At 35.0% G+C, this 10724-nt stretch overlaps 1 protein-coding gene across 1 annotated transcript; it reads right to left on the reverse strand.

Annotated features, from left to right (window-relative positions):
• Positions 4027 to 10718, reverse strand: LOC104753754 (beta carbonic anhydrase 4-like). Its single transcript, XM_010475956.1, has 10 exons — positions 10574 to 10718; positions 9871 to 9957; positions 8577 to 8641; positions 8049 to 8189; positions 7482 to 7530; positions 7075 to 7191; positions 6897 to 6950; positions 6441 to 6529; positions 6247 to 6352; positions 4027 to 4185 (listed from the first exon to the last, which is right to left on the reverse strand). Exons 2-10 carry the CDS (start codon positions 9922 to 9924, stop codon positions 4027 to 4029), a joined length of 834 nt encoding a protein of 277 aa, XP_010474258.1. The 5' UTR covers positions 9925 to 9957; positions 10574 to 10718.

Below are 10724 nucleotides of genomic sequence, written 5' to 3' on the forward strand. Positions count from 1 at the left end.
ATCTCACCATCTACAGCTGCACAAAAGAGATATGTGTTTGTGTTAATTGATGACTACTCTCGCTATATGTGGACCATTCTTCTGAGAGAGAAAAGCGAGGCATTTGAAAAGTTTAAAGTGTTCAAAGCATTGGTTGAGCAAGAAACTGGAACCACTATCAAAAAATTTCGTACAGACAGAGGAGGTGAGTTCTTATCTCAAGAGTTTCAGCTTTTTTTGTGAGAAAGAAGGGATTATTAGACATCTAAATGCACCCTACACACCTCAGCAAAACGGAGTGGTTGAAAGAAGGAATAGAACTTTGCTAGGTATGACTCGCAGTATCTTGAAACACATGAACATGCCAAACTATTTGTGGGGAGAGGCTGTTAGACACGCAACCTATCTCATTAACAGAGTAGGAACAAGGGTGCTAGAAGATCAAACACCTTATGAAGCATACAAAGGGAAGAAGCCGAATGTAGAACATCTTTGGGTGTTTGGATGTGTTTGTTATGCTAAGACCGAAGCTGCAAATCTCGGGAAACTTGATGATCGATCGAGAATGCTTGTGAATCTTGGAACAGAACCCGGTACCAAGGCTTATCGGCTTCTTAATCCAGCAACTCGGAAAATCATAGTAAGTCGAGATGTTGTTTTCGACGAGAGCAAAAGCTGGAAGTGGAAGGATTCATAAGATATTACTACAGATTCAGGAATGTTCACTCTTAGTATTGGAGAGTATGGAAATAATGGAATCAGGGAAATTTTTGCTGAGACAGAGCAAAACAGAGAGAATTTTGATACTAATGATGCAGTTGCAGAAGAATCGAGTGATGATTCAGAGAATGGAGAGGACCATAATGAAGAACAACATGTTGAACAACATGGACAACAAGCTCAGCCAATACCAGTTTTAAGAAGATTAGAGAGGGTGACTACAAAACCGAGTTACCTAAAGGACTTTGTGATGCTCGCAGAGATTGAAGGAGAACATTTGTTGCTTACTATTAATGAAGAACCTTGGGATTACAGTGAGGCGAGCAAGGCAAAAGTGTGGAGAGATGCTTGTGAAGAAGAGATAGCATCAATTGTTAAGAACAAGACATGGAGTTTCGTTGATCTTCCTATTAGTTGCAAGCCAATTGGTTTAAAATGGGTGTTTAAGGTGAAACGCAATTCTGATAATAGCGTGAACAAATATAAAGCAAGGCTTGTGGCTAAGGGGTATGTACAAAGACATGGTATTGATTTTGATGAGGTATTTGCCCCAGTGGCTCGTCTTGAGACAATCATATTCATCATTGCGTTAGCAGCCTCTAGTGGTTGGGAAATACATCATCTGGATGTAAAGACTGCGTTCCTACATGGGGAATTAAAGGAAGATGTGTATGTTAGTCAGCCTGATGGTTTTGTGACTGAAGGTAGTGAGAAGAAGGTTTATAAACTACACAAGGCGCTGTATGGGCTTAAACAAGCACCTCGGACATGGAACACGAAGCTGAATAGAATTCTTGTCGATCTCAATTTTGAGAAATGTTCTAAAGAACCTTCTCTCTATAGAAAACAAGAACAGGAGCATCCACTTATTGTGGCTGTCTATGTTGACGACTTGTTAGTCACAGGTTCTAGTGTAAAGCTTATACTAGATTTCAAGAAAGAAATGGCAGGGAAGTTTGAAATGAGTGATTTGGGGAAGCTTACCTATTATCTTGGCATTGAAGTGTTTCAAAATAAAGGAGACATAGATTTAAACCAAGAGCGGTATGCTAGAAAGATCTTGGAAGAAGCTGGCATGAGTGAGTGCAACTCGGTTCTTCTACCGATGGAATTTGGTCTGGAGTTATCCAAATCTGAACATGAGAGAAGCATTGAAGCAAAGAGGTTTAGAAGGATTACTGGATGCTTGAGATATTTGATCCACACTCGGCCGGATCTTGCTTTTCCTGTTGGCGTTTTGAGTAGATACTTGCAGGAGCCGAAGGAATCACATGGTGTGGCACTCAAGCAAATTTTAAGATATCTTCGTGGTACACTTTCGTACGGTCTACAGTTTAAACAGGGGAACAGGACTGGTTTGATAGGATATAGTGATAGCAGTCATAGTGTCGATTTGGACGATGGAAAAAGCATTGAAGGTCATGTTTTCTATCTCAATGAGTGTCCAATCACTTGGTGTTCTCAAAAACAACAAGTTGTGGCTCTATCTTCTTGTGAAGCCGAATTCATGGCTGCTACGAAAGCAGCTAAGCAGGCCATCTGGCTTCAAGATCTGTTTGCTGAAATAGTCGGAAGTGATAGTGAAGGAGTGACCATTCGTGTTGACAATAAGTCTGCAATCGCACTGACTAAAAATCATGTCTTTCACGGAAGGTCTAAACATATCCATCGAAGATATCACTTCATTCGGGAATGCGTCGAGAATGGACATGTCAATGTGGAACATGTTCCAGGTATCATACAAAGAGTTGATATCCTGACGAAAGCACTTGACAAAAACAGGTTCTGAGAAATGAGGGATCAAATTGGAGTTCATGGTGTGTCGAAGAAGAGTTTCAAGCTTCTGGGGGAGAATGTTGGATAAGCTTGAATTATACAAGAATATTTCCTAATCGAGTTATGTTTAGGAAATAAGGATTATGTATGTCTAGGAGTTATCTAGACACAATGTATTTCCTATTAGGAATTGGTTTTAGTGTTTTATATAAAAGGGGACTTAGGGTCTTCAGAATTACTTAGAGTTTTGGTGAGAGAGATTAACATTGAGAGATTGTGTGAGCTTGAAGTTTTTGAGTTATTTTTCTTTAAGCTAATAAAGAGAGTTATTCTTTTAAACATACTTGTGATTTGATCTTTCTTGCTAAAACAAAAGAAACAACACCTCAGTTATGCTCCTGGACGTCCTGGTTATATTATATTGATAGACCGCGAAGAACAATCGAGGCTTTGTCGTCGATCGGCTCAAGTAAAGCTTTATGAATTCTTTTGTGCTGATAAGAGAAGCCCATTTCTTTGAGGTGCAGATGCATTTCATCAAGGTTTTCAGAGGCAAACGTGACAGTATCTCCGTTTGTATCGCTAAAGGAAGTGCTTCGAAACTTGTCTCAATCACAGCCATTTCTCCTCTTTTGTTTTGAACATTCTCCATTTTTCTCTCTTCTTCTCTCTAATGATAAAATGTGTTTGGTGACGAAAAACACAGATGTATGTGATGTATTTATAGAGGAATGATTTTGATCAAGACTTTGTTACCAACGTTGTGAGAGGGTGACTTTAGTTTAACTTGTTGTTTAAGTTTGATTTCATTGCTTTACATCTAAAAACAAAATAAAGAGAAGTATTAGTAGTTCCACACGTTAAAGTCTTACTAAAATTATTAGCCAATTAGAATAGAGATTATTGATACTAAGCATGATTTTTACAGAGTTTGTTTCATCCTACACGGTTTTAGTTGTTTAGTTCTTTGAATACAATTGAATCACACATCAAAATATTAATAATCAAGTTATCATTTAAAAAAAATAAGGTTCTCACTTTAATTTGTTTTGTACACAATTGCAAGAAGAATAAATGTCGTTAACCCTTTTAAAGATTTTCAATTTTCACTTTAATTCTTGGTACACAATTGTTCAAAGGGAGGTTTACACGCATAAAAACTTACTTGCCAATTCCATTAAATTTCTTTATGTTTTAATCTACTCGTTGAGGAATGTTATGATTTAAAATTTAATAATATATGATGTAATGTTATTATTATTAACTACATTTAAGTATACTTCACTAGTCTGAGTGTTATTATTGGTTATAGACTTATAGTAACTTAACTTCACAGTGTTACAAAGCTCAGCCAAACAGTAAAGGAACAAAAGCAGAGGATAAAGATTGATTGCAACAGAAGGCAACGTAGCAATTCCAAATCCAAATCTTTAGCCGCACTCTGTTTTCTGGTAGTACCGACCATTTTAGACAAGAAGGTGCGTATGATACTTGTGTTTTGGCCAGAACCTGGTTTGTTTCTGTTTTCTTCAAGTATTTTTTCCTCAAGTTTCATATAGACTGGTGAAAAATGTCATCGTTTTTAAGAGAACCAGTACTCATCTCCAGCTTAGCAGAATTGGTACTAGAGTGGTCTTTGTATTTGAATTTGTTTGTATCAATAGGAGTTTTGTTTGAGGTTGAAACACAATAGGTCTTAATTTCTTTAGGCTATCACAGAACCAATAGGTAATTAAGTAAAGAGAAAGATAAACAGAGTTACATTATATCTGTTTCGAAAGAATGTATACTACCTCTTGGCACCTACATTGGTTTTAAAAATAGAACTTAAAGAAGAACCCTTTGTCCTCCTTGAAGCAGCTTTTGACGTTACATCATGTCCAGGGACTTCGATCCAGATGCAGAGGAAGGTGTTTACGAGATGGCTATCAGTATCAGTAGACCAAGAAGCATATCAAGTTTTAAAATGTTTCACAATGCAACAATTAACAAGGTGAATTTAGTATGACACTTATAGGTTCTATTTTGGTGTGACAAACATTTACATAGACAAGCATATTCAACAACCTGTTTGAGGAATACAGAGCCAGGTTTAGAGCATTTGTCAACTTCTTCAAGATACCTGTTATGATCTTTCCTCCCATGAAACTTATTTCAAAATATGACTTTTTCATTTTAAAAAAAGAATTGAAACTGATTTAAACTTTTTATTAGTGCTATAAAATTGATGTTGATATAAACTCTTTATTTGCCACACACAAAAAAGAAAAAGAAAAAAAACAAGTAAGCTGAGTATTCTCTACATATCTATCTACATTGCTTCTATAGTAAAATTTGGTGCTATATAGATCCCATCTTACTTTCAACAAAGCTAAGGACCTTCTCCCGTCCAGAATCAAGATCTACAGCTCGATCGATCACAAGCGTCTATCGTCTTTCGCAGGACACCCTCCGGAAATGCTTTCCCTTTAGTGGTCAAAGCAGTAACTGAAATAACCATGATAATAACAGATGGAAGAAGGTCTTGTAGATCATCAAGTGTTAAATCCATCTCGTTGCCAATTCTTTTCACAACACGACCATAATCGATTGGGTGATGAACCAGCAACTCAAGTTCTCGAAACTAATTAGGTCTGTGTACTTGTCACGGATAAATTTGTAGTCGACGACTATCTCATCCTCAATATCAACCATGATCATCTTCTCATACAGTTCATTTCTCAAGAACCTCTTCCACTTTCTTCATTATATCAGAGCATATCTCTGACTTCTTTGTAGCTTTGAAACACTATCGAGATCATCGTGATTAAGGCGGGTCACTAAGCACGCCCATGTCCATGCCATGATGATTAACTCGGCAAAACCCTAATTTATAGATAAATCACTAAAGTCGGGCCACTTTAGGTTGGTCCTTTAGCATTTAACTTCGTAAATGGGCTTCTGCATACACATAAGAGATATATGATCTGTAAATAAAAAGAACCAAAAAGTTCAAATCTTTGTTCGAACATCAGTTACACGAAATATAGAAAGTTTCAAACGCTTGGTTACAGCTTTTATTGTTTGAGCTTTTGAAATATAAGCAGCAAAGTTTGAATTAACAAAAAGGAAAAGAAACAAAAGGAGTTGGAGAGGAGGAATCATCAACATGGAGAGAAGAAGAAAGATGAGTCAAAGTGTCTTGTTATCTCAAAAGAGTTATATATATATTTTTCTTTCTTTTAAGAGAAGGCAAAAGCAAGAGTGTTGATGTGAGCCAAAATAGGGGTGAGTCGATAGCTGGTCTAAAAGACTTCTCTAACTAACTCGGATAGGATGGAGATGAATGATGGATCGAAGTTCGCCACACAAAGTTGCGGAATGACTTTGTGATAAGAACACAAATCAATATCTAAGTGAATCACACACAAAGATAAAAATTCAACTTGTTTTCTAAAGGAATCACACACAATAGAAAAGACAAGTAAAACAAAAGCCTAAGCTTCAAAGTGAGAAAACTCTCTCTTTTATTTTTCCAAAAATATTCTATATTTACAATGAAGGGAAACATGGGCTTATATAGGCTCAATTTACAAATCAATAACATAAATACAAAATAAATCAAATTAATTACATAAATAAATCAAGAATAAATTTGAGAGATTTTATCAATCATCATTGATGGAGATTGGTTATTTGTATCTAGACACTTTCTTGATGTAGCCTTGAATTGATTGTCTTCTAGAAACTTCTTTATAATTTGATCTTGATTTTCCTTGAACCAATNATTACCTTCTCACACTTGTTGCATTGATCATCATAGCTCAAGTCTTTATGTTCTTCCTTGATCTTGTTCCTCGCTGCTGCACCTATCTTCACCCAGTTTTCTATGAAGTCACTGTCATTTTTAGAGGATTTTTGCATCGCGTTAGTGATCTTGATTCATAACTCAGGACAAGTCAAGATCAATCATTTCTCCAAATTACCTTTGAGTAGGGGCAGCATCATCTTCAATGGACATGAGTCCCTTAATGCCACCACAGCAGCTATGGCCTATCACCAGAATGTTCTCCACCTACAAATACATTAACAATATTAATACAACTGTTGACTCAGAATAAAAAAGTAGCTGCAACTTGATGCATTAAGACCCATTTCAATTCTCAAACATTATCCAAAAATGATTCAACTTTACTTTAAAAAGGATAATCCTAGTGGCCAAAAAAAAGGAGAACAGGGTTTGGTGGATGAGCGAGATGGGTCCAAATAACACAGTGACTAACTAAATGAACCATGTGCAAGCAAAAATGGCATAACCAACGACTTATAAAATAATGAGCACAATCAAAAAAGAGCCAAACTTTGGGTGATTAACTGACTAGAAAGAAACAAAGTTTATAGCTTATTTAATTTTAATCTAAGTGTCTATCCTTAAAAAATACCTTGAGATGTACAACTGCGTATTCGACGGCGGCACCAACTCCAGAGTGTCTTTTCTGAAAATATTATTGACAAAGCCAAATGTGTTGTTGTTATTTATAATAAGTTGAGGAAGACAATTCTTGTGTGATGTAATATGATAAAGAAGAAGAATTGTGAAATGGGTTTAGGGTATGGAACCTGGTCAAAAGGTGGAACCATATTAGCAATGTTTCGGACAACAAAGGCCTCACCAGGTTTGAAATTCAAGATGTGAGATGGGCAAACTCGAGAATCCGAACAAGCAAATACCAGAAACTGCAAAACAAAGTCATTAGAAAAAAGATTCAACATTTCTATAATTGTTTAGTTTATTAAACAAAAAATCAAACTCTTAATCTATGAAAGAAGAAAGGTGGACCGGGGTCCATCTTAATAATTGCGTTAGCTTAGTATTGATAAAGTCAAGATCAGACGTTGGATTAAAGCATTCATACTCTTTTGTTCGTATTATTAAACAAATTTCTCTTAGTCTTTCTTAGGTATTATTTAGTCAAAGAAGAAAGAAAAAAAGTAACTGAAGAGAGAGAGAGAGAGAGAGTTAAAACCTTTGGGCTCTGACCCTTGGCAAGATCATTAAACAGAGCATCATTCTTCCTGTAGTAAAAACATTCATCAAAAAAAAAATAATAATAATGAAATCAACCTTATAAAATTCATAGTGTATATGTATCTGTTACTGCATATACTAATTGAATCCCATTATAGCCCTTTATGAATACTAAGCACGATCCGACTAAATTAATAAGCTTTTTTTAAGCACCTTTTTAATTAATAACTTTTTTTTTTAGCACTATCCGATGAAAAAAACTGTAATACACAAAGAAGGATACCCCCAAACAAAAAAAAAAACAAAAAAAAAAAATAGAGATAGAGCACTAACCTACTATTCCTATCATTCATATGTTTTGCTTTATTCAAAGCACATATAGACAAAAGGATATGGACCAATTGATTCCATTTCACCGTCATGAAAAATTCTTTACAGAAGAACAAAACGAATTAAATTTTTTTTATTCCTTTTCCTTAAATAACTCATTATAAAGTATACTCACACAAGTCACAAAACTAAATTTTTACAAAACAAAAAGTTAAGGAAGAAAAAGGGAACTCACAAGTATATCTCAGTTTTGAAATGGGTAAAACCAGACTTGATTCGTGAAATCGCGTCTGAGTTGTCTGAATCAATCTCCTTCAGCTCTTCCGTCAACGCTATGATCTTCGCGGCCGCTACGTTTCCAAGATCCGCTTTTTTACTATACCCAATTAACCAAAACACAAACACAGATAATTAAATTGTGGAAAAAAAAAACTTTATCCCCAAGGCAAAGAAGTAGGATCCAATGATCAACGGCTATGATTAATCCACGTGTATGACATCCCTACTTAAACTTTTCTTTGATCAAAACCAAAAAAAAAAACGCGGAAATCAAAACAAACGCAACATTTTATTTTTCCGATTCAACAAAAAGGAATTTTATGCTCTGATGATGGCGTTGATTTTGCCGTTTAAGCACGATGATGATGATGATGAATTCGCGAGATAGTTGGAAGAAAAAGAAAAAATAATTGAACAGTGGATATGACCGACACGTTGATAAAATAATTGTCCTTTTTGAGTCAGAGAGAGAGAGTGTGTGTACCTGAGAAGATCCTTGAGTCCTTTAATGGCGGCTTCGTACGAGTCTGTGTCCATTTCGTCTCCTTCCTAAATAGTAACAAAACAAAAAAAAAAGGTAGTTTTAATTGGGTGAAATCGAAGGAAAAACAAAAAAAAAAAAGTAATGAATTTCATGAATTTGGGATCTGATGATGATTTGAGAAAGAGACCTTTGAAGGTTTTTACACAAAAGCAGAGGGGAGAGAAGTTTTAAGAAATCCGTATCGAAGAATGTGAAAATCAGTTAAATGCAGTAAAGAAGAGGATGCTTTTTTTGTGAATTGTGTGATGGGATTAGTCTTGGGCTAGTAGGGTATTTATAGACCTGTGATCTCTCTCTCTCTCTTATGCCCATTTGGTGTGTGTGTGACTGTTATAAACTCTTTTACCAATATAAAAAGTTTCCAAGGGAAAAAAGTAACTCCACAAAAATGGGAAGATTATATTAAAATAAAATTTTTAAAAATGATTAAGAAAACTATTTTTAATAGTGTGGGGATGAATATGTTGACTGAGGAAGAGAGAATAAGCATGTGCTTTAACATTAACCATTTTTTTTGTTTGGGAGAACAACTTTTTTTCATACGAATAGTAATTAGAAATCATCAAGCATATGGTATAAACATGGGATTAAAAACAAAACAAAAACAAAAAAACAAAAAATTAGAGAAAGCATGAGTTTAACATGCCATCACCAGCGCCAAGATGCCCCTCATCATCAGAAATTAATTTTCATCATAATATATATGTATAAAGTCAACTTTACATGACATGCTACCACTACATGTATATGTGTTTGATTATACTGATAAGTCATTTTACTACTAAATTAACTTTTGTTATACTATAGTTTGACCATAAAACTGATCTCGAAAGTAAACAAAACGCAGCGTAGCTAAATTGATCAATTTTTTTTTATTTTTCTTTCCTTAAAGGCTACTATAAAGCAAATTTGGTCTGCGTCTTTTCCGATGGGCCGGTGGCCAATGGCATAGAAGGATAAGTCAATCAAGGCAAGCCTACGAGCTGACGCGGTCATGTTTTTATAACCGACTCGCCAGTTGGCATCTACGCGTCAGCATTTTTTTTTAATTAGCATTAGTTCATTACTTTTTCGATATCAGTTTCGTCACTTTTATATATTTTGGTGCTTGCACCAAAAAGTATAATATAATTTGGTGCAAAAACACTAGCTAGCACTATCAACTAAAAGTAATCAAAAATCCATTACGTTACCCAATTGTAAATAAATGGACAAATGAATAGCTCGGACATACCGGGGAGGTCTTAGCACAGCAGAACATGAAACATTTGCCAAATGCAGGAGCCATGAACCTGATCTCTTTTCTGCTTCTCCTTGCGACCTGTCCAGTCCAACACCTATCTTTTTTTAAAAAAATACATCTAAATAAACTTCTGAGAAAACGTCACACTGTAACTTACAAATCGACTACATTATTGATTACTCTCACGTCGGCATATTCATAACAGATTTGTAATTTTATTATATTTAGAGATCAAATAATGCAGCACAAATATTAAAAATAGATAATTAATCTAAATCCGGAATGGTTCTCTGACTCTTTTAGTTCCAATTGTATAATATGCATAGAAATTTTCAAACTTTTTTCTTTTTGGCTTAAAATGCTCAAGAAACGCAAGCTGGCTTTTCATTAGGACCGAAGGTCCAATTTCATTTCCATTAATCATTATTGTATATGACTGTATTCGTTGCCACGAAGTGTTTATTTTCTATTATACTATTAAGTTCTTAACCTATTTTTGGAAAACAAATAGGCTCATTGTCAAGAAACCACAATTCAAACAAATATCATTATATTATACTGTATATATTCGTCTTTTTTTCCTTTTTCAAACATGAACGTGAAACGAAGTTCTTGTGTTTTCTTTTTTAATTGGTGGAAAAAAATGGATTCGGTTTTGTTCAAAGAAATTGAGATAAGAAAAGATAAAAAGTACCTAAGTGTTAAGAGAATGAAGACGAAGCACTTGGGTAACGCTCTTTCTCTAGCTCCTCGAAAAACTCTATGGACGTGGGAACAGTTCGAAGATGATGAGGCAAAGTTTTTTTGGGGAATCGAAATTAAATAATTATATTAAACCCCCCCCC

Source organism: Camelina sativa, chromosome 16, assembly GCF_000633955.1.
Source record: "Camelina sativa cultivar DH55 chromosome 16, Cs, whole genome shotgun sequence".
Taxonomy (NCBI): Eukaryota; Viridiplantae; Streptophyta; class Magnoliopsida; order Brassicales; family Brassicaceae; genus Camelina; species Camelina sativa.

What these genes read in the sequence shown, in the direction of transcription:
- LOC104753754 (XM_010475956.1), bottom strand. Translation starts at nt 9,924, where the DNA reads ATGGCTCCTGCATTTGGCAAATGTTTCATGTTCTGCTGTGCTAAGACC. An exon ending in GCTGTGCTAAGACCTCCCCG is followed by an intron (nt 8,642 to 9,870) that starts GTATGTCCGAGC and finishes GTTACTATTTAG; the next exon opens with GAAGGAGACGAAATGGACAC. An exon ending in GGACTCAAGGATCTTCTCAG is followed by an intron (nt 8,190 to 8,576) that starts GTACACACACTC and finishes AATTGGGTATAG; the next exon opens with TAAAAAAGCGGATCTTGGAA.